We start from the raw sequence: 24,234 nt of genomic DNA on the forward strand, positions 1-24,234 counted from the left end.
TTGCTTTTGGACTCTAAAGGGTAGTGACTCTGTTAATATCTAAGCCAGGTAGAAATCTGGAAGGCTTTCTCTATCAGTGTTTATTTGTTGCTGTAGTGATATTAGCAAAGGGCAAAGGAGTTGGAGAGGTGGTTCAGTGAATAAAATCACTTATGGCTGCTTCAGAGGACTCAGGACCTAGGTTCTGTTCCCAGGACCTAGGTTAGGCTGCTTACACCTGCCTATAACTCCAACTCAGGGTGTCGGAGGCCATCTGGCCTCCAGGGGCACCCACAGGCACTCAATGCACATAAATGCACAGACATGTATAGAGACACATTTTTTAAAACCAAGTAAATCCTTTGGGGGTGGAAAGACAGTAAGTTCCAGCAAACTAATTGAAGATAGGCAGACTGATGGAAATGGGCACTCCACCACACTCATTCACACAGTCCACTTCTTTCAGCAATTATACTTCCAAGAATTTATTCTAAGAAGACGGAGTAAGTAAAAAGAACATCCAGGGTAACAATACTAAAGAACATTAATGCAATCCTCACAGAAGCATTGCCGAGGGACCAAAAATTGGAATCAAGTGAAGTAAATGTCACAGCTGGGACATTTGCTAAATAAATCATGCCTGGTTTGAATAAGAGATCTAGAATGCCAGTTCCATGAGAACCGGAGACAGGATCTTTTTTTTTCTTTTTTATTATATATACAGTGTTTTGCATGTATTCTTAAACACTAGAAGAGGGCACCAGATCTCATTATAGATGGTTGTGAGCCACCATGTGGTTGCTGGGAATTGAATTCAGGACTTCTGGAAGAGCAGTCAGTGCTCTTAACCTCTGAACCATCTCTCCAGGCCCAGAGCAGAGGAATCTTGTTCCTTCATTTTTCAGCACTGGAAATTGTACCTGAGGCGTGGCAGCTGTACCGCTGAGTGTTAAGAATGCTGTGAGCAAAACAATAGGAAGTGCCTGTGTATCCCCTTAAAAGAAGATGTGGGAGGCTGGAGCAATGGCTCTGTGGTTAAGAGCACTGCTTGCTCTTCCAAAGGTCCTGAGTTCAATTCCCAGTGCCCATGTGGTGGCTCACAACCATCTGTAAGGAGATCTGGTGCCCATGAAGGCAGAACATAATAAACAATTCTGAAGAAGAAGAAGGAGAAGGAGAAGGAGAAGGAGAAGGAGAAGGAGAAGGAGAAGGAGAAGGAGAAGGAGAAGGAGAAGGAGAAGGAGAAGGAGAAGGAGAAGGAGAAGAAGAAGAAGAAGAAGAAGAAGAAGAAGAAGAAGAAGAAGAAGAAGAAGAAGAAGAAGAAGAAGAAGAAGAAGAAGAAGAAGAAGTGATCTGGGTCTGGAGAGACGGCTCAGTGTTTAAAAGCTGCTCTCCGATTCCTGGCACCCACAGCCAGGGGAGATTCAATACCCTCCTCTGACATAACAGAGATGGAGCACGAGAGTCTGTGGGCATCTCCTTTGTTTGCCTTATTTAACCACCAGGATTAAATCATGGGGGGGTCCACCCTAATGACCTTCATTGTAGCCTCCACCCCAAAGCCCATCTCAAAATAGCATAGTCAGTTAAGTTTCCACACACATAATACCTCACATGGGATAAAATGTCAACACAGGAAACCTGGACAGGTGGGGGGGCACATTGAAACCATATCCAAACCATAGTAATACACTGTCATTTCCATTGTGAAAAATGTAACTAACTAATCATTTTCCAGAGAAAGGTATCTTGAGTTTTAAATGTATTTTAAAATGTTTTCACACAATATGTTTTGGCTGTACTCTTCCCTCCTCCATCTTCTGCCAGGTCCTCTGTCCCTACGCATCCTACTTGATATTCTCTCTCTTGAAAAAAGCCAAAACTAACACAGAAATTTAAAAAAGGCACAGTATACACACACACACACACACACAATGGGGGAGGGTCCAGTTTGTGTTGGTCCAGTATTCCTGCCCTGGGGTGTGATTGGTATACTCAGAGTCAGTTCATTAAAGAAAACTGATTTTTTTCTCTCCCAGAATGCACCAATTACAAGCAGTTTCTTGATTAGGGGTGGGACTTTGTGCCCTCTACCCCTTCTCCATGCTGGGACATAATATTGTTGTCATTTGGGATGTGTGTGTGTGTGTGTGTGTGTGTGTGTGTGTGTGTGTGTGTGTGTGTGTGTTTGAGGGAAGTATATACACCCAAACCCTAACAGAAGAATTCTCCAGCGAGGACAGAGTTGGAACTTTGTGATTCTTGTCATTTTTGAGACAAAGGCTCACTCTTTAACCAGAGTGGTGTGGCACTTACCACATAACCCAAGTTAGCCTTACTCATAGAGATCCTCCTGCCTCAGACTCCCAAAACCTGGAATTACAGTTCCAAGCCTGAATTCTTCATCTTCTTCGCACTGTGGTACATATCCAGATGTTTCCAAAAGGTATAGCCTGGGGTGGGGTGGCTACAGCAGTATCTACAATGAGTAATGTTTTCCTGTGAAGGTTTTATTCTTCCAAGTAGGAGAAAGGATTCAGTCCTGGAACACTGATTGTCTCCTGAGGGTCAGAACCTTTGTGGTTTGTCTCTTGTTTCTTCTTCTTCTTCTTCTTCTTCTTCTTCTTCTTCTTCTTCTTCTTCTTCTTCTTCTTCTTCTTCTTCTTCTTCTTCTTCTTCTCCTCCTCCTCCTCCTCCTCCTCCTCCTTCTTCCTTTTTTTTGTTTTTTGTTTTAGCTATATCCTGTGTAAGACTCTTGTTTCTTCTTGGTGCACAGGCATGACCCACCCTTTCCTGATGAAATTGAAACCCCACTTGTCCTTGGAGACCCTGAACAGCTCCAAGGTGTGCCACCTGCAAAAGGCAAAGCCACATCCTCTCCAAAGACAGCCCGAGTATCTAACTCAGCAACTGTCACAGAGGCTACAGCTTGAGTTGCTCATGTCCCTGGCCACTTTGTGGTCCTTGTGGAGTCCCATAGCCACCTCAAGGCATGGGACTGTGACTGCTGGTATGTGGTCAGTGATGTAATAAGGACAAAAATGAAGCCAGGTGTGAGGGCTCACCTGTTATTCCAATGTTTCTGGAGTCTGAGGCAGGAGAATTGCAAGTTTGAACCCAGCCTGGTATATATACAGAGTGAGGAGAAGAAGAATGGGTGAAAGGAGGAGGAGGAGAGGGTAGGGAAGAGAGAGGAGGGGAGGGGAAGGGAGAAAAGAGGAAAAGGAGGGAGGGAGGGAGGGAGGGATGCAGGGAGGGAGGTAGGGATGCAGTAATCCATAAGTCTTGGCAGATGAAGACATCATCAACCATGAGCTCCATGAATGTCAAGACATGTAGGCCATCTTCTGCCATATGGCACATGCTCCTTTGAAGGCCAGTCCTTCATTTACAAGCACCAGACCCCAAATCCCGCTAACTTAAAGAAGAGCTGAAGTTGAAGGATGGCCGAGAAAGTCCAGCATAGAAAGATCCTCCAAATGTCAACACCCAGGTCTGACCCATGGCTGCCATCACAGAAGCCCAGGAGCCATCTCTGCAGAGTGCACTGGCCACCTGGAGTCCACCTCCTGGAATGGAGTTCAGCCCTGCACCAGCCCATCCAGGAAGTCACTGGGCGGTGGCCCTCTATGCATGCAGCCTCCTCAGACTGGAGACTTCTGCAACCCCAGTGACCCTGAGATGGTCCTGGTGTTCAGTCCAGGCTGGGAGCTTAACTGGGTCACATGGTCATCTCTTAATTGGATAGGGGATAGCAACCAGAAGTGCTTAAAACATGGGAGACAGAGTGCCCCCCCCGGACAGGCATGGTGATGGTAGGTCTTGGTTGTCATGTAGGCTGGTGAAATACATCTCTGTGTCTGGGGTGCTGTTTCCAAATAAGACTGACAGATGAGACGGTGACTGGGCTAGAGGGGACCTGCTATAAGTGGGGGCACACCAATGGGTGGGACACTAGAGGGAGGGAGTGTGCAAGCCTTCTGTTCTAAGCAGTGAGGCTGCTGCCGCCATGGCCTGGTTGAATCAGACCCCAGCTTCATCAGCCTTCCACATAGGACTCAAGACCCCCAGCGTAACTTCAGCCTTCAGCACTGGGTTGGGACTGCTACGGCATCCAGCTTCTCGGACTGAGCTGTTGGTCATTGTTAAATTTCCCAGCCCTATCTCAACAAGTCAGTTTAATCTATTGTCTTTAAAACATACACATACAGTCCGTGAGTCAGTCTAGCTCCTCTAGAGAATTGTTTCACAGAGGGCGCTCTTGGAATACGGCGGTTGCACCTCCCATGTCCGCAGGGTCTTCTGTGCCCACTGTTGATATTGGTCTGTCTCCCTGGGAACCACAGCTCAGTTTCTGCTGCTGCCCCAGTGTGATGACTTACAGATGGACATTACCTTTCCCCCAACTTCCTCTCTCTCTCCATCCTCAGGCTAGTCAGACAATGGACTGAAGAGAGGCAAGCACCTTTTGATCTAGGGGCAGGGAGCACTCAAAAGCTAGTGTCGGTCTTCCTGCTCGTGCTCCCACAAAGCACTGGGCTTACAGGTGTGTACAGCTACACCAAGAGGTTCATAAAATTGTTACTTTTAAATTTTATTTTTACTTATATGTCTGTGTGTATGTATGCACATGTACATACAGGGGCAAAAGGGGACTAGAAGAGGAGGATGAGCTACGGTTACTAAATGCAGTTGTGAACTTCTCGAAGGGGCCACTGGGAGTTGAAGTCTGGTCCACTGCAAGCACTCACAACTACTGAGCTATCTCTCCAGTCTCAACACCCAGCTTTTGTTGGTTTGTTTTTGTTTTTTTGAGACAGCATTTCTTTGTGTGGCTTTGGATGTCTTGGAACTAGCTCTGTAGACCAGGTTAACCTCAAACGCACAGAGATCCGCCTGCCTCTGCCTCCCCGAGTGCTGGGATTAAAGGTGTGCCCCTAGCTTTTTAAGCGGGTGCTAGAGAATGGAACTTGGGCTCTCATCTTACGCAGTGGCACTCTTGCTACGGAGCCATCTTCCAGCCTGAAGACACTCTTCTCATCAAGACATTGACTTGGACTCCACTGAAAAAGATTTCTTAAAAAAAAAAGTCCAAGTCATCCCAACTTTTTGCTGTCCCCCCCACACCCTCCTTACCAACAGAATTCTCTGGAACCTCATCCAACATTTTCCTGTCTCGGTAAGTAATGTCACCAACCAGATGCTTCCAGCAGGAACCTGAGTCCTTCCCCTTCATGACCTGAGAGTTCTGACAGCCAGCTTTGATGTGTACCTACCTTATGTGAGCTGTATATCATGACAAAGCGATTCAACTCTGCCACAGGTATTACAAACTGAGATACTACACAGAAATGAATGAGGGTGACCTCAGGGCAACAAAACTATTAGAAGAGTGGGCAAAGGCTACATATCCACACCAGCTGTAAATTGCCAGGTTCTCAGGAGTTGTCAAGTGAATAATAAAACGCTGTCTGATGGGGTTATCCTTCTGTATATGTTTCTCTTATTGATTCATCACCTCCATCCATATACAATGTTTGTTTATTGGTGAATAAAACACTGTTGGGCCAATGGTCAATGAGGCAGGAAGATAGGAGGGACTAGGAGAGGAGGAGAAGTCTGCGGAAGGCAGGCGGGAGAGCCCGCCAGAACAGTAGCGATGCAGCAGGCAAAGGAGTTGGAGGTCCAAGACCACGTGGAAATACTTAGACTAGTAGTTATGGGTTAATAATTAAGACAGAGCTGGCCAATAAGAAACCCAAGAAATAGGCCAACAGTTTCATAATTAATACAGCATCTGCATGCTCATTTGGGGCTCTCAAAGGTGGCAGGACCCTGCAGGGCCAGAAAACTCATGCCTACAGCTGGCTGGCTGGAGTCAAACAGTACTCCTGCTTCTTGAACCACATACATGCTAAGGCAACCTGTCTGGTGGGAGGCTCTTAAATACAATGTATTGACTTTGGGGCCAGAAAGTTTGTATTCTGTGCACAGTAGGGTGTTCAACAGTGCTCTGTCTGTTGTCTACTAGATGCCAATAAGGCCTTCAGTTCTGAGGATGAGACACTGTCCAGGGAACACCTGCCTGCACTGGGCTAGAGTGAATATCTAGAAATGGGGTCTTGGAGTCAGAGAGGACCATGTTGGGTCAGTCCCTGGACCCTCCTTATCCATCACTGCAAGCCAGTCACCTTCACCCTCACCTCCATACTTATCAGCTCCGATCTATCCCACCTCAGGGAGGTGATTAGTGCCTGAATGAGGGGCAATAAGATATAATTTCCACAGCAGGGGCAGGAGCTGAATCAGCCCCTTGTCTCCTGACTCCTAATCAAGGAATTAGGCTTTATGCAAGCGAGGTTTACCCCTCTTCAACTGTATGGTGAAACTATAATTAAGGGGTGGTTAATTTATTTTTCTCCCCTGCTGTGGCCATTCACCTGCTCTTACATTCAACAACAAGGCCCTTAGGAAAGGCACCAGAGGGGTCATTAGGAAGCCCCCAGAGAAGGGGTTACCCTATCATCTCAGGATACCCGTGAAAGACAAGAGCCATTCTACTCTGGGCCTGTCAGATGGAGGGGACTCCCTGGGAATAACTGTGAGACACAGGTTCCAGGTTCCCTGCGAACTGACTCTCCGTGTTTTCTCAGTGGGGTTGGGTCACAGGCCCTATTTTGTTTCCTAAGTGGATATTTACTAATCCCAAAACAACCACAAAGATCACAAGTAATTTTTAGTGTCAATCACGTCATTAACTCCCAGCACAAATTCTCTGCTGCATTTACTCACAGACATTGCAATGGTAGCGTTTTCATTCCCAGTCTACAGATGGGAAACCCAAGGCCCAGAGAAAGGAGAGACTGCCACGGCACCTCACTGTCATTTAGCACAGCCACCACCACCCATGTCCCTCAGGCTCCTAAATGTAAATCTATCACCCTGCTATCCCGGCCTTGAGAACATAGTGCTGTGAGCTGACTCCTGGCATCAGATCTGGACTTGGCATTAACAGTTGTCTTCCAGAAACACAGCTGTCTCGGGAAGGCAACAGCTGTGCCTTCATTTACCACTATACACAGCCACATGCATTAAAACACCCAAGGAGAGGCTTCCTGGCTCTCCAACAAATCATGTTTCAATCAAAGAAAAGAATTTACAACCTTTTCCAGTCAAAACAGTGTTGGTTTCTGTAGGAGGTAAGAGAATGGTCTAGGCCAGACTACACATACATGCATACATGCATGCATGTATACACATAATATTTGTATGTCATTGTTTATAACATTTCCATGTGTATCATTGTATTCTTAGGCTCTCTCTCTCTCTCTCTCTCTCTCTCTCTCTCTCTCTCTCTCTCTCTCTCTCTCTCTGTGTGTGTATGTAAGTATATGACACATTTGTACAGGTGTCCATAGGAATCCCTGGACCTGGAGTTACAAGTGGTCATAAGCTGCCAGATATGGGTGCTGGGAAATGAACCTGGATCCTCTGGAAGAGCAGCAAATGTACTTAACCACCAACCTCTCTCTCTCTCTCTCTCTCTCCAGCCCACACCCCCCAATGTACATTAAAAGAGGAAAATACAAACTAAATTGTTTTCATTCATTCAGATTTGTCAGTCATTCAGACAACCATTCATTTATTCAAGCATTCACTCAGTCAGTCACTATCAGTTAACCAGTCAGGGATTCATTCATTCCACTAGTCAGTTTTTGTCTCAACAAGTATTTGCCAGCTACGCGCCCAACGTGACAGTGTCTCGCTAAGTTGCCCAGGTTAGCTTTGAATTCACTCTGTAGCTCAAAAAGGTCCTAGAGACGCTCCAGCCACAGCCTCCTGGGCAGCAGGGATTACAGGCCTGAGCTATCAGGCCCAGCTTCTTTATTAAACAAGTATGCTAGGCTCCATGCTTGTGGGGGTGGGGCTGATTTACAAGATTCCTAAGCCTGTGAGGTCCATACTGATATCATCTCTACTTAACAGTTAAATAAACGGACACTTTCAAAAGGGCCTGTCTTGCGGCTCAGTGGATAAGGGTGCTTGCCACCAAGCCTGATAACTGGAGTTCAATCCCTGAGCCCCACATGGTAGAAGGAAAGAACTGACTCTTGCAAACTGTCCTCTGACCTGCACATGTACTCCATGTCACACATGTGTACATGTGTGTGCGCGTGCACACACACAAACACAAAGGAGGGTGAGAATGAATTTTTTAAAGGCCACACCTCAAGGTCAAGCTCCCAGTGACCAAGTGCAAAGAGGTGCAGGGTAACTGGTATGAGCCAGCTCTAATTCAGCCATGGGGAGATGCAGGCCTTCCATTGACCCCATTTCTCCAGAACCCCCTTCTCCTCTCAGCTCCACAGCCAAAGCTATGCTCTCTCTGCTTAAAAAAATAACATCCAAGCTGCTGGGAGCCAACCCAGAGCCACCTTGTGAGCCCAACATTTCCAGGGGCAGGCTTCCAAACAGGGCAATAATCGTCCCATTAAAATTAATGTCCATGAAGTGAGCCGTTAAAAGCGCGGAGATTAAAAGGGAGGGGGGACTGTTCAATTTAAGTCCAAAGGGCTTTTTAAATAGACACTGTATCTTCAATCTTGGACCACTACACTTGGGCAGTGGTTCAGCTTTCTTCATAAGGATGGCTGGGATTAGGGAACCAGAGTCCCAGGAGATGGGGAAGTGGTTCTGGCCAGAAGCAGAGGGGACCAAGGTTTATTTGGGCCCATTGCTTGCCAGACCCTTGGCACACAGTTCTTTCATTTAGTCTGGGCCCTGGTCCTAGGAGGGAGGCATTATCAGTCTCACCATGGCTAGGGCCTGGTGCCTGCTACTGGGTGCCCTAGTTCAGGGCCAGGCTTTGCTTTGCCCTAACCCCTATCTTGGGCAAGAGGCCTCATGGACCGGGGCCTTGGCTTCCTCATCTTAGAAACAGGGCAGCAATAGACTCTTTGTAGGAGCACCAGCTAGGACCTTGGCAAGCCTGCTGACAAGGAAGGGACTGGGCAGTGTAAGGCGGTTGTTAGGGAAGATGAACTGAGATTGGTGAAGGTTAGGGCCACCAAGAGCCCACAGTGAGCTTGGCTGTGCTGAGCTGAGTGTCACTTCACCAAGCTGCTGAGGGAGATGCCATGAACACAGATGAAAATAAGCCAAGCTGAGAGTGTCACTGCACACCTGTCAACTCAGCGCTCAGGAGGATGAGGCAGGAGATTACCCAGTTAAAAGCCAGCCTGGACTACACAGCAGGACTATGTGAAACAAAACAAGAACAGTAACAATAACAACAACAAAAAAAAATCACGAAAAGGTGACATCATAGTTTTATGTCTTTTGTTTTGGGTTTGTTTTCTTTTTAACACTTTCATTTGTTTATCTATCAATTTATCTGGCATGCATTCATGCGCATCGCATAGTATGCATATGGAGATCAGAGGACATACTATGGGTATCCTTTTTCTTTTTGGATTACATGGGTTCACAGGACTGAAAGCCACAGAGTCATCATCCCTGACTCTTTAGGTTTTTTAACTATAAGGCTCTCCCTCTGTAGCCCTGGCTGGCCTGGGACCACTATGTGGACCTGACTGGCTTTGAACTTGTGATCCCCCTGCTTCTGCTTCTGTAGTGCTGACCCTGGAGCATTACAGGCTGGTGCTACTCCATCAAGTTCATGGTCATGAAAAATCTTTTTCAAGGGAACAAAGGCTTCTCCACGTCAGGAGGAGTGATGGAAACTTTCTCGAAGGTTCTAAGATCACTGACTTGGAGACACCTTTCTGCTCCTCCAGATCCAAATCCCAATGGATTTGACATGGGGAGGGGCGGGTCTTTGTAACACCCAAAGGAGCCCTGAGAACTCCCTAGCTAGTCAGCACCCTCCCCAGCGGACTTCCCAGGCTTGAAGCAGAACTGGATTGGTTTTTGGGTTAGGTCACCAGGCACCAAGTCAGTGCCTCACAGGGTCCACTACAAACCATAACCCGGTTAGGAAAGGTAATGTTCACAAAGCAAGCAGGCAATACGAACTTCTCTCTAGAAAGGTCACTGGGGAGAGGGGAAGTCTCTTGTGCAAGGGCGACTCACCCGGGAGTTGGAGTCCAACCCTTCCAGCCCCGTCCTCCTCCCCACCCTGCCCCCATTCCAGGGTTCAGGCTCTCACCCCGGGGTGTGCTTAGGTCAGGTCACCAGAAGGGGGTGTGAACGCGTGTGAGGAGTGTGTGCACCGACCCAAAAACTGCAGGTGTCGAGTCAGCCCCGAAACTGGGCAAGTCGGCTGGAATCCCCCTGCCTCTCGCCACCCAAGTCACACAACGGCCCGGGGATCTTTTCGAATAACAGCCGAACTCGCCCGGAGCGCCATCCCCAGTGTGCACCGAGCTGGCTTCGGAGGCTGCATCCGAGCTGGAGCCGCCCGCAACCTGAGAAACCAGACAGTGGACGCCTCGGGCCAGCATCCCCCAAGCCCCGCGTCCCCGCCTGTCCCCGCCCTGCCGGCATCGCGAGGGTTAAAAGTTACCTCTCAGCTTCTTCTCCTGCACACCCCCCCGGGCCGGATGATGTAACCCCCTCCCCGCGCCCTCCCCGCCCCCTCCACCATGTGACACTTTAATTAATAATAGCGCCGTCAGCACAACAAACGCGCGGCGCAGGGCGAAACTTGGGGTCCGGGGAGGCTCCTCCGCACGCCATGTGCCCGTGTCCCCGGCATCGCGGCCACGGGCCTCCGGCCGTGTGCGGTTGCGGCGACACTCGCCCCGGGCTGCGCTGGGCGGCGGCACAGGTGACCGCGCTGAGGCTGCAGGCGCTGGGCGACGAGCTGCACCGACGCGCCATGCGGCGCCGCGCGCGGCCCCGGGACCCGCTGCCTGCGCTGCTGCCCGCACTCCGCGCCCGCTGGCCCTGGCTGTGCGCGGCCGCGCAGGTGGCGGCGCTGGCGGCCTGGCTGCTCGGCAGGCGGAGCGCGTAGGCTGCGCGCGCGGGGCCTTCTTGGTGAGGGGACCGGAGCCGAGACCCAGCCCGGACCGAGCAACAGGTACGCGGGCGAGCGGGCGAGCCGGGGAGCGGGCGGGAGAGAGAGCGCGATGGCGGGAGCCAGGGCGCCACCGCTGGGAGCCGCAGACCGGGCCTCCTTCTCCTCACTTGTTCTGTCCCTTTCAGACCAGACCCTGAGCGTCGGCTTCGCGCCACTTCCCCCTCCCCCCTTCTCTCCCGCCTCTTTCTCTCTCTCCCCTTGTCTTTATACGTTGTCTTCACTTTTTCCAACAGTATCCCCCTCTCCTATCTTCATTCGCCTCTCTCTCTCTCTCTCTCTCTCTCTCTCTCTCTCTCTCTCTCTCTCTCTCTCTCTCTCTCTCTCTCTCTCTCTCTCTCTTCGCTGGCTCTATCACTCTTTCCCACTTCTCTCTGCCTTGTCTATCTCTCCCTTCTCTTTCCACCCTATCCTGTCTACTCTTTCTTGTTTTCCCTCTCCTCTCTCCCCTCCTGTTTTCTCTTCACTCTCCCTCTCCTCCTCTCTCCTTTCCCTCCCTCTCTCTTCTCTCTCCCCCTGTTATGTCTCCACTGTCTCTTCTTACTCCTTCCTTCTCCACTCTCCTCTCCCTCTCTATTCTCTCTCCCCCTCCGTCTTCCCCAGAACTGAAGGACTGAAGCCACCGCCAACGTCACCAGCCCCAGTAAACACGTGCAGTGGAATCACCCTGGACAGAGCTAAAAGCCTCCCCCTAATTATGCATCGCTGATTCTAAAAGTCCCAAGTCCCGGCCATTCCAGGCTTGACCAGGTCTCCGTATCTCTGCTCTTAACTCCCTTCTCCTCAAGCGTTATGTTTACAGTTTGTGAATCCCCATTCTCTGTGACGAGTCCCCTCGCCCCACCCCATGGAAGTTTCTCACTGGCTGGGTCTTAGTCCTCGATCCCCAAGGCAAGCGCGCTTCAGCGTCCCATCTCCCCGGTAACTTTGTTGTTCCTTTTACCGCGAGGTGTCGCCGTTTAGAGCTTGGCCTCCTGTCACCTCCAGCAGACGAGGTGTGAGGTGTGGGAGCCTTCTGTGTCCTCCGGGTGGTCACAGGGTGCTGAGCATCTCACGTTTGGTGTCAGGCGGCTGTAGGTGTGTCCTTGGTAGGGGGACCTGTGAGCATTCCTTGTGTTCCAGGCCTTGTGCTAGGCTAGTTTTGGGGGAGTAGACGTGCCAGGGTCATCTTTCTAGGTTTTTGAATAGGGAAGCTTCAGAGAACAGGGGTGGGGTTGGTGGGGAGATGAACTAGGTTGGCCTCCGAGAGATGGGTCCAAAGGTGAAGATCACAGATGAGGTAACCAGAGACCCGAAGACTACGCACTGGTCCCAGCCCAGCCTCGAGGGCGCGCAGACACCTTGGAAAGCTGGCGCTGTGCCTCAGGGAGAGGCGGCAGCCGGAGCGTGGGGGGTGGCAACTCCGGGGGAGCTGCGGGGGTGAGCCGGGTGTGAGCCGGGAGCGCGGGCGACAGATGTCGCGTGGGCTCGCGCAGCCCGGGCGCTGGTGCAGAGAAGTGTCGCTTCGGGGCGCCCTGAGCCCGATTCTCCGGCTCTGGAGGTCCCATGCTCTGCTCCCCCTCTGTCCCTCCTTTCAAAAGTACAGCTGCTGCGGAATCCCGGGGATGGGATCAATATATTTTGAGGGTGCCATTGATTTGACGTACAAAATGTGGACTTTGGGAGGAGGCAGAAAGAAAGTGAGAGAGGAAAGGAAAAACAGGCGATGAATTGGAGAGAGAAAGGCAGGTTTGCCGAGTTTGGGGAGGGGGGCGTGGAGAAGAATTGGCAGGTGCGAAAGTCAATGGGAAGGAAGGGAAGACTGGTAGAGGGGGGCCTGGGATATGGACTCTGGCGTCTTAGGGCACAGGCTGGATGGCAGAAGTGCTCTATTAGCACCGTTCCACCCAGGAGACCGAAGACTCCGACTCCGGACCAGAACTGGAGCATGTGCCTGTACCGGTGTGTATGCATGTCAGGAGCAGGGGTGCTCAGGACCCCGAAAAAGAGGCTGCGGTCTGGTACTCCAGTATGCTCCCTGTGTGAATTTGGGAAACTGGAGTCCCCGGTGGCAGGAGGGTGCTGGTGAGGATATTCTTGAAACCGTGTGGATGCTGGGTGCAGAGAGACAGCCCATGTCACCTCAGAACTGACGTTCTTTCTACCCTAGCTCTGTTTCTGTTTCTGAGGAAGCTCCGTGCTGTGCCCTGACTCAGGGAGCCCAAAACACACTCCATCCAGTTCCTGGGTTCTCCTGCCTGCTGCATCCTCCACAGCAGCCACACCCATGGGGTTCTCACCCCTCTGGTGCTCCTGACCCCCGGAGATGCCATTGCGTTCCTTCAGCTGGTCACTTGCACTCCCTGAAGCTCATGTTGGGGTCCTCCCCTTGAGCTTGCTACCTCCTCCTGTGACAAGAGGATCAAGCCCAGCATTTCCCAATCTGGCTAGAGCAAGGAAAGTCAACCCAGCAGAGAGGGGCATTCTCCACTTTGCCCAGCATGGGATGGGAATGCTCATGCCCACCTTCTGTGTCTGGGTGAGGGTGTTGGACTGGGGACACCACTCCAAATCTTTTAGGAGCTTAGCTCTAAGCAGGGTCCATGGTCCCAACAAACTTGTTCTGAGACCCAGCTATGAACCGGTAACGTTTGTTTCCTCAAAGTTATCAATAAAAGAAAGAGAGAAAGAAAGGAAGGAGGGAAGGAAGGAAGGAAAAAAGCCAAGCTCTGAGGTTCAGCTTTTCTGTTTGTGAAATGGGGACAATAGCAGCACGGAGCATACGTCACAGGTAAAAGTTAGGTGGGCTGCATGAGCAGTGCTTACTGCAGCTGGGTGGCTGTGAGGGCTGAGGCTGCTGTTGTAGTTCAGTGATGGATCATGGAGCCTGTGCTTAACATGAATTCAACCCTGGCCGCAAAGCAACAACGACGGCAACAAAGTAGCTACTGATGTGTGCTACTGTGATTCTTACTGAGTGCCCGCTCTCTCTTTCCAGCATAGGCCACATTCCACCATTTTCATTGCTGGTGACCTGCACCGTACTTTTGGAAGATTTAAAAAATTTTTATTCTATTTATTCATTGTTTGTGGGCGCGCCAGTGCTGTGGCACAAGTGTAGAGGTCTGAGGACAACTCGCAGGCTGTCCTCCTGTGTACCAAATTCAAGTCCTCAGGCTGGGCTGGCGACGGCTGTGCTCACTGAGCCTTCTGCCCGGCCCTCGCCATTCATTCTTACTTGCCTTCTTGGGAAGTCAGTTCATGACAGAGCATGGTGATATATACATATGTCAGACAAAGCAGTGGAGGCTGGGAGCCAGCTCTGTGGGTAAAGTCTTGCTGTGCAAGCATGAGGACCTGAGTTTGGATCCCCTGTGTCTGTGTATGAGCCCTGTGGGGGGTGGGAGTGGAGTATACAAGCCTCTAGAGGGAGGGCTGGAGTGAAGGCCGAAGCAGGGGATCCTGGCTAGCCAGCCTCAAGAAAATGAGGTGTAGGAGGGAAGGGCACTAAAGACGGCTGACTTCCACCTCTGGCCTCTGCATGTGCGTACATGGGTAAATTTATATGAGTTTGCATATATAGGAGGTAGGTTTAGGGACCAGAAGAGCTGGGAATGTGACTCAGTGCCCAAGGGTTTGCTCAGCGTGCAAAAGGTCCTGGCTTCCATCCCTAGCATGGGGGTAAGGTACCTGGCCTTTATGGGCAGTGTGATCTCAGGTAAGAGCCACAGCTGGTTGGCAGAGGAGATGGGAAGTGCTATGAGAGCAGCTATTTAAAAGTGGCCAGTGCCAGGCATGGCTGTTAATTCACTCAACTCAGGGCATTTCTTATCTCTTCCAAAATGGGAAAAATGCACTCAGATAGAATCTACCTGAGTCTTTGCAAAGTATGAAGTGAAGATGGGGATTTCAGTTTGAAGTGCTGGCCATCTCTTTCCCCTAGCCTGGGGACTGCAGTGGAGGAGGGGACCTAGTAAGGTAATGGGGTAGGGGTCGGAGAGGCTGGTGAGGTCAGGAGGAAAGGGGCGAGGCAACCCAGTCAAGGCCCAAAGACACCGGAGAGAAACAAAAGAGGCTAGGTGGTGAGTGGGGAGGGAGGGAGTTGGGAGCTGTGTGCCTCAAGAGGGGGAGGGGAGAGAGAAAGACAGAGAATGGCGTCCTGAATCTGTCTTTGAGAGGGGAACCAAGGGAGGGCAGCAGACTCCTGCTTTGGGACTAGAAGAAAGGAGGACCCTGTGGTCAGCTACAAGGAAGATAATGGGGATGCCTAATGAATTAATGCTGGGCTGGCTGGCCAGCTAGATGGGCCACTTTGGGGATTAAGTGGTTAAATCTGGAGGTGTCTCCCAGCAGTCACCCCGCTCACCAGAGCCCAGGCTCCTGTTTGGCAGGGAAGGGAGACAGTCACAGCAGGCAGACAACTGTTAAGGGTGAATTCCAAAGAAGGGGCCAGATGTGCAGGACAGCAGCAGCCTTCTGGCCACACGGTCCCTGTCTAGAGTCATTCGCTTGCCTAGTGAGAGGGCCACAAGTGTGCAGGTGCCAGAATTAGCCTGGGAAGTAGAAGCGCTTCCCTGGATAATTAAATATGCCCCAGATGCAGCCAGGTGGATTCAGCCATCCCACAGCGAGGGTTTGAGAAGCCAATCTACCTAGGAGGCAGGGTGGTACCCAGCTTCTAGCACAGTTTCCCTGTGCTCATCACCAATGTTTGTATGACCCCTGGTGACTTACTGGTCCCCGCTGCGCAGCTATACACTGGGGAAACACATTCTTCCCGAATGAATGAAACAAGCTGCTTGTTTTTCCCCCACCCACAGCCACTCTCTCTTATAGGCACCTGCTCTACCCATCCCTGAACGAGGGATCGCTTCATGCCTACTGGATGCTAGATACCATGGGCACAGAAAGGGCCAAGAATGGGAAATCCCCTGAGGTCACAGAAACCATCTTTTTGTTTTGTTTTGTTGGAGGCAGGGTTTCTCTGTGTAACAGTCAGTTCTGGCTGTCCAGGAACTCACTTTGTAGACCAGGCTCACACTCACAAAGATCCACCTACCTTTGCCTCCCGTGTGCTGGGATTAAAGGCATGATCCACCACCACCTGACTTGAAAATGTATTTTATATATAGAAATACATTGTGTGTGTGTGTGCACACGGTGTATTTGTTTGTTCATATGTATGTGCACATGTGTGTATGTGTCTGTGTGTATGTACACATGTATATATGTGTCTGTGTGTATGTGCACATGTGTATGTGTGTCTGAAATCTAGGTGTGGAGGTCAGAGATCAACCTGCTGGAGCTAGTTCTCCTGGGGATCAAAATCAGGTCCCTCCAGCTTTTGGCAAGCGCCTTTGCCCACTAAGCCATTTCGCTGGCCCATCCTCTCGACATTTCAGGGTTGGGTAGCACTGCATCCTTTGACTCTTTTATCATTTGTGTCCCCTATCCACTGTTTACTGCGCGGGTGTTTGTGGTGTGGTATTGAATGCCCGTGGTCCTGCTCTGTATAGACCGAGCTTAAAATCGACCACATTTTAAAGAGTAGAACTCTAGTACAGAAGTGCTTGTCAGCATTTATGATTGCAGAGACTGTCTAGAAGATGAAAACTCGTGGTAAAGAGTCAAACAAACCTTCTAGACTCTAGGTCTGGAAGACATGAGCATATGCGTAGAATCTAGACAATGTACTGCCATTCACTCTTGTCTCCCATGGCTATCATTCCTGTCACTGGCCTGGATACACCATGTGCCTGTCAGTGTGAATCTGGAGCTGACTGCTCCCATCCCTAGCTGAATCTGTCTGTCTGTCTGTCTGTCTGTCTGTCTGTCTTTTAGCCCTGACTAGCATGCAACTCTCTATATAGACCACGCTGGCCTCAAATCCTAGAGATCTGCCTGTTTCTGCCTCCCAGTGCCTGCCTTTCTTCTCTGGGGTGATCTTCATGGTCTATACCTCTAGCCAGTGTGGGACTGCAGATAACTCAAAATCTCGACCATGTCCCTAAAGCCTTGGAACATTTCCCAGCCTACCTGACTCCCAGGCCAGGACTCTGATTTATCATACAATCTTGGCTGTAGTGCTTGGGACTTGATGAACCATGCAGGATGCTATCATACTAGCAATGGGAAAATGGCTTTTAGTGGAGTGACTTCTGCTGTTTAGTGGAGACACGATGACTTGTCTTTAGTGGGGACACAGTGAGCTCAATGGAATGGGTTCTAGAAGAACTGTCACTTTGAAAGCCAGCCCAGATTTAAAACACAGTCTACAGGGGCTGGGGACGCAGCTCGGTGAATGTGTCTGTCACCCAAGCATGAGGACTTGAATTCAGATCCCATGTAAAAGTCAGACTTTGCACAGAACTGGGGAGGCAGAGACAGGCACACATCTGGAGCTCACTGACCACACAGCCAGCCAAACTGGCAGCTCAGTCATGCTCAGCCAGACCTTGTCTCAAAAAACTAAAGTGGAGAGGAAGTGAAGATAACTGCCATTGACTCCTCTGGCCTCACAAATACTCAATACACACACACAGACAGAGAGAGAGAGACAGAGAGAGAGAGAGAGAGAGAGAGAGAGAGAGAGAGAGAGAGAGAGAGAGAGAGAGAGAGAGAGAGAGAGAGAGACCCTGTCTGTTGGCAGACCATGGCTGGGACTTAACCAATTCTGACTTCACCATTAAGAATATTCACCCATATTTCATGCCTGAGGGAGAGCAGCTGGGTGACATGAATCCTGGTGTCAGGCGGATTCAGATAATGGCCTCGACTTGCTGTTTACTAGTTGTGTGGCTATAAGCACATCCGTTTGCCTTCCTCTGTGAACTGGAATCACAATGACACTTGCACCCACGAGTCCTGTCTATCCAGAGCCTCACCCCACATCACCCAAACTGAGAAGCTGCCCTGCACATCTGGTGTCAGGAGACAGGCTGATCTAATCTGTTGTACGTGGCCTGGCATGGATTACAGTTTGGGGTTCTGTGCTGCATTTCTTCGGGCCAGAGGTCAGCCTGTGTGCCCACATTCATGGTGCAGGAAGGAACTCCAGCTGCTCGCACTTCCCTCTCCCCTACCTGTGACTCAACAGCCTTCTGAAGTCACCCGGTCTAAGCTGAGATAGTGACTGCATGGCCAGTGCCCTGGGTCCTGCTCCCAGGCTGGTTATGCTGGCTTTGAACTCCTCACGATGGAGCAAGCAACCATCTATGTAAATCCATTCTTTCCCACATCCCAGCACTAACACTGTGCATAGAGCAGAGAATGGATGCAAGGAGTCAGCCATGGAAACGACACAGGAAACCCCACTGATGTCATACTCATGCTGCTGTCTATCCGGGAGAGGAGCCATTGTCCTGCTCAATTCCCAAAAGATCTGTGACAAACCCCTCCCAGTACCAGCTTTCTAGAAACATCCAAACCTGAACAGGATATTAAATGCCAACCAATCCAATTCCTGTACCTTGCAGATGGGGAAACTGAGGCCCGGAGGAAACCCCTAGTGGTAAGATGTACTAAGCTTAAAAGCTGCTCCTAAGAGCGCTGGTTGAATATGGGCGACCTCCAGGTGGCACACGGCCTCAGCTGTGCTTGATTTAGGATTTTCCTGCACTTACAAAGCAGGTGTTCTCCTGCACAATCTGGTATTTCCAGTTTTTCTTGAAAATACGGAAAGTACTAGTAACATTCCCTATGCCCACGTGGCAATAAGACCCCTGTATGTGGGTTACAAACCCATCAACATCACAGTTTATCCTGGCTCACTATAGGGGCTCAAGGAGTTTCAGTGCATACCTGTGGGAACCTCCCAAGTTCCCCCTCCCTCCACCTGGAAGGTCCCCCTCCTTGGTAGTCCTCCCTCCAGGCCCACGCACACCTGTGCAGATCCCACTTAAAGCGCCTGAGCTCATCCACTGAGATCTTGTGCTGTGAGCACTGGAAGACAGGCATCGCCCTTTTTAGTGGCTGTACGATGTTCCTTTGTTTGCACGAATCTCCACTTACTTATCCAGTCGCCTCCCCAGTGGGCATCTACCCTTTTCCACGTTGTAACCCTAGAAACCAGCTCACAGTGAGCATTTTTTTTTTGTTTGAACACCTTCCGAGTAAAAGGCATAGTTCTCAGAGGGGACACGGTTGTATCAAAGCATGTCCATATTCTAACACATAGCACACACAGGCACAGTTGTCCTGATACTGGCCAGTCTGTCTGTCTGGGTTGGGCTTGGTGGCACACAGCTGTATTGCATGATCAGGAGTATGATGCAGGAGGATTGCTTGAGACAGGACTCTGAGGCTAGCTAGCCTTGTGTTAAAACACTGAACAAAAGCAACTTGGGGAGGGGAGAGTTTGTTTCATCTTATACCTTGTAGTCTATCACCCAGGAAAGCTAAGACAGGAACCTGGAGGCAGGAACTGAAGTGGAGGCTGTGGAGGAATCCTAGTGGCTTGTTCATCTTAGCTTGCTCAACCTAGGACCACCTGCCCAGGGGTGGCACCGCCCACACTGCACTGGGCCCTCCCCCATCAATCATCAATCAAGAAAATGCATCACTTGATGTACTCAGGAAGCACAGTACAGAACACGGTGTGTCCCCAGGAAGCAATCATTCCTTCCACTCCCTCCATTGTTCCATTATCCTGAGCGCTGGGATTACACATGTGCCACAGGACCCCCGCCTTCTGTCCCCATTACTGCCGTGGGCTCTGCCGATCTCCATCCCATAGCCTGTGGGCAGGAACCAACTGAGACTTTTAGGAGCCGTCAAAGTTAGTTTTCATAAACTAAGTCAGGCGTGTGTATCAGCTGAGTCAACTGGTGGTTCCAGTTCTGGAGCCTATGAAGGTAGAATGTGACCGCAGTAGAGTGCGGGGAACCTGGTGTGCCTCGTCCTTCTTGTGGAGAAAGGGTGTTAGCAGATGGGTGGCTGAGAATCTTCTGCTAATGCCTTCTGCAAGCCTATAGTTTGAAGTCAGCAATGAGGGTCCTTGTCACTCACTGATGGGGACTGTAGGGATCGTGTGTGCTTGACTCACCATCATGAAGTCAGACGGGCATTAGTCCCTGTCCAGGGAAGACACTGAGGCTAGTCCCAACCTGAGTCATTAGGGGAGAGGTTGGCAAGGGTTAAAGACAGAAATGTGAACAGGACTTAGAAAGATGTGGTGCCCCAAGGTTGGCAGCAGAGGGGGCTGTCACCACTCTACAGAACCAGGCAGAGTGAGGCTGGGGCTGTGACCAGTGGGAAGTCCTCTGAAGAGTAAGTGCCCAAGGTCTAACATCTCTGTGTCCCCTGTTGGCCACACTCAGCAGGAAGCCAGACACCACAGATACCCACTGATACAGTTAATATTCTGGACGTTTTTCCAACCAGTAAAATAAAGATCTGTGGGCTTTCTCTCAAAAACCAATGAGTGTGCTCATCCTGCGTCTCCTCTGATAACTGGTGGGTAACCGTTGCTTCTGAAATCAGCCAGGTGTGGCGGTGCTACCTCAAACCCCAGTACTGGAGAGGTGGAGACAGGAAAATTGTGAGTTTTAGGCCTGCCTAGGCTACATAGGTAGCTCCTACCTCAACAAACAGAAAAGAAACTGTTCATGAACAATCACTCCCCATTCCACACAGCCCTAAGCAACCATCACTGCTCTCTGTGTCCAAAGACATGCCTACTATAGTGAATCTTTCATATAAATGCATGATATGCTATTTCTCATTTTCTTCCTGGTTCCTTTCACATAGCACAATGTTTTCAAGTCTGAGCCACCTTGTGTAAGAATCAGTAGAAGTCCATTCCCTTTTTACAGCCAAATAATGTTCCATCTATTCATCCCTGATGTTTTCGCCTGCTGATTTTGAATTGTGTTGTTATGGATGTCTGTGTACAAGTTTTTCCCCATATTTTTATTGGTGATTTCATACATTCGTATAATGAGCTTTAGTCATTTTCACCCTCATTTCCGTCCCTCTCCCACTGACACCTTTCTCCTTTGATTTCCATGTCTTCTTTAAATTCATGGTCCACTGAATTTAATTAGCCTGATTGTCGGTGAAAAGCTTCTCAGTGGAGCAATGACAAGTCATCTGCAGTTACACCACTGAAGACAGTGACACCTTTCCACAAGTGTTAATTTTCAGAAGCCCCTCTGGGAGGGGTAGGGGCCCGTTAAGACCTTTCACGATCCATGATGAAGTGTCGGTGGGCCCAATCTTGTCATGACGTGTCATGTCCAGAAGAGATATTTTTGATATACATTCTTTCATCCTCAGCTCTTACATTTTTTTCTGCCCTCCTCTTTGGTGATGTCTCCTGGGCCTGAGGGGTTGTTACGTATGTCCCCACTGGGGTAACAACTGGGGGGTAAGCACTCCGCCATCACTTATTTTCAGTATTTTAGCCTCTAGAGCAATAGTGACATGAATGCTATGGCAGCAACCAATCACTTTACCATTTGATTTGAGGCCTTTTCCAAAGGAGGGAAGTCTTGTCTCGTTCTCTAAAGCTGATTAAGCACCCTTTCCTGGGGGAGACTTGTAGCCCAAGAGGGGGCCCTAACTATTACTGTTCTGCTACATAGTCATATTAGCAAACTGCCTTCCATGCTTGGGTTTATACCAATGGACTGGTGCTGCCCCCATCCTTTATCAGAGAATCTTCTGACTGTACCAGGCAGTGTGATGTTTACTGTGCACCAGTTTTTAATGTTTGGTGTGTGTGTGTGTGTGTGTGCACGTGCACGCGCGTGCATGCATGCTCAATGGCTTGCTACCTTTATTTTTTTCCCTCATATCCAGCCTTAAGAGTCTCATTGTATCCAGGCTAGTTCTTTGGAATTCGACTCTCATTAGAGATCTCTCTCGGGAGCCTCGGTGCCTATGTGCTGCCTCTCCTTGGGCTGCCATAGGCCATGTTTCCCAGACTGCACCTGCTCTTCAGGAGAGCAGTATTGGGAACTTATTCTCCTCTGCCCCTGCTGGCCCTGGAACCTCCCACGGGAAAGGAGCACGGCAGTGGCTCATAGCACTGGGGTGTGTGTTTATAATGGTCAAGTGAGAAAACCGACTGTCCACAAATATGTCTGGAATATGGGGAGATGGAGGTGTGAGAAGAGTAGATGAATAATCTGTTCCTGAATAGAGAAGGGTCACAAGCCTCTAGGTTTTCATTAATCCATCTACTTACCCCTCACCTACTTATTAACCTACCTACTACACCCATCATTTATCAATTATTTACCTATTATCATCTACCTGTCATTTATCTGTTACTATTAATAAACTTATTTAATTTTGGTACAGAGAACAGTACTTACCTTCAAGGCCAAAATTCAACCCAAAATTCCCACTTCCTCACTCCCAGGCAGGGTCTTATATCATAGGGGACTATCACCCTGGAACTTCCTGGTTTCTGGGAGTGGCCAAGGATGACCTTGTACTCTTGATCTTCCTGCCTCCACCTTCCAAGAGCTTGAATTATAGACATGCAAGACCATGTATGATTTACTGCAGTGCTGGGGATGGAACCAGAGGTTTCTTGCGTGCTAGGCTACATAGAGTTTCTCTGTATAGCCCTGGCTGTCCTGAAAATGGCTCTGTAGACTAGGCTGGGTTTGAACTCACAGAGATCTGCCTGCCTCTGCCTCTGGAGTGCTGGGATCAAAGGTGTGTGCCACCACACCTGGCTCAAATTCTGTTTTTAATTACAGATGATGCCCATGTCTGAAAGCAGAAGGGTGCGTGCGTGCCTGCGTGTGTGTGTGTGTGTGTGTGTGTGTGTGTGTGTGTGTGTGTGTGTGTATGTGTGTGTGTGTTGTGGTGTGCACACTTGGGGAAGGAAGGCTGCTCCTCTGGGACTGACAGAAGAGCCAGGCTTGGCTTTGGGGAGCCCTCTCCTCCCCAACCAGAGCTTTGTGTTGCAAATCCCCCTCTTCCCCTCCCCTTCTGCACTGACATCACCCAGGAAGCGGACTGTGCTGACAGAAAAACAAATCTTTATTTCCACAGGTTGGCGAAACCCTGTGTCCTTGGAGGAAGCTGGTTCCTGTTTTCCTGAGGGGGGAGCCCGGAGCTTGGAAGGAAGCAGAGTGGAAAGACCCATCCAGAGTTGATGGTGGAAACGTGGACTGAGGAAGCCCCCCCGGGAAGTCCAGTTGCAGAGATAGCCACCCCAATGCTATTTACATATAGCTATATATATACATATACACAAAAAAAAGAGAAAATACAAAATTCCGTATGTGCATGCCTGCGGGGGACATGGTCCCTCCCCTTTCTGCACCTTGCAATGTGAACTTTGAGACTTTGTAATGTCTGGGGGAGCAGGGGAGAGAGATGCTTGCCACTGTGTGTGTGCTGGAAACTTACACGGACTGGTGGGATCAGCCTCGGCATGGACCAACTGCCCAGCACAGATGCTGGCATGGAGTAGTGGGAGCTGTGCCAAAGGCGAGACGGACAGAGGGGATGTGGGACCCGTTTTGTTGGGGGCAGCCTGGGGTCCCTCCATTTCTTGACACACCCTAGCCTCTCTCTGTCCCTGTCTAGACAGTTATCTAGATCTCGAGGTTGCAGCCAGAGAAACGGATGTCATTTTCTTTTCCTACCTGTCTGGTGTGTCTGGTGCTTCACTTCAAATTTTCTTGGTGCTAAGTGTGTCCTTGGTGTGGCCATCGTCTTACTGACAGACCCGAAAGGCCAGGGGATGGCAGGTTTCTACTTTGCTCTTTGGATATACTCTTTTTTTTTTTTTTTTTTTTTTTAGGGCCAAGTGACAAAGTGCCACTGGAGAGTCTCTCTATGGGGGAGGGGGAATGCTCACAGGGGCTTAGGAGCAACCCCCTGGGGGTGGGGCTGGGAGGGAGGAGGGGCAAGCCAGGATAGAGCAGAAGCTGCAGAAGAGATGGTGGCTCCCCCTCCCCCTGCAGCAATACCCTGGGAGACTGCTGTGGACTCCCCCACTTCCTGAGGGGATTCAGGGCTTAGGTTTTACAGATTTAAGAGCCAAGAAATGGCTGCATTCTGATGGAGTGTGCTTTAAAGCAGGGGATGTTAGGGGTGGGGGCGGACCTTTTACATGAAATGTCCGATTTCTGCTCCCCAAACACATATAGGATAAGCTACTGTTTTCAGAAGTTTCTAGAAGGGCTAAATACATATATATAAATACATATATATATACATATATAAATATATAAAATGAAGCTGTGCGCCTGACTGGTATCTGGCTGCCAAGG

The 24,234-nt window shown here is 49.9% G+C and overlaps 1 protein-coding gene across 1 annotated transcript; it reads left to right on the top strand.

Annotated features, from left to right (window-relative positions):
- Positions 1 to 10,627: 10,627 nt before the first annotated feature.
- Hrk (harakiri, BCL2 interacting protein) lies at positions 10,628 to 23,603 on the top strand. Its single transcript, XM_005078996.4, has 2 exons — positions 10,628 to 11,020; positions 23,006 to 23,603. The coding sequence occupies exon 1, from the start codon at positions 10,676 to 10,678 to the stop codon at positions 10,952 to 10,954; it is 279 nt and encodes a 92-aa protein (XP_005079053.1). The 5' UTR covers positions 10,628 to 10,675; the 3' UTR covers positions 10,955 to 11,020; positions 23,006 to 23,603.
- The last annotated feature ends 631 nt before the right edge of the window (positions 23,604 to 24,234 follow it).

The sequence above is a fragment of the Mesocricetus auratus genome, unplaced genomic scaffold (genome assembly GCF_017639785.1).
Source record: "Mesocricetus auratus isolate SY011 unplaced genomic scaffold, BCM_Maur_2.0 Super-Scaffold_100025, whole genome shotgun sequence".
Lineage (NCBI taxonomy): Eukaryota > Metazoa > Chordata > Mammalia > Rodentia > Cricetidae > Mesocricetus > Mesocricetus auratus.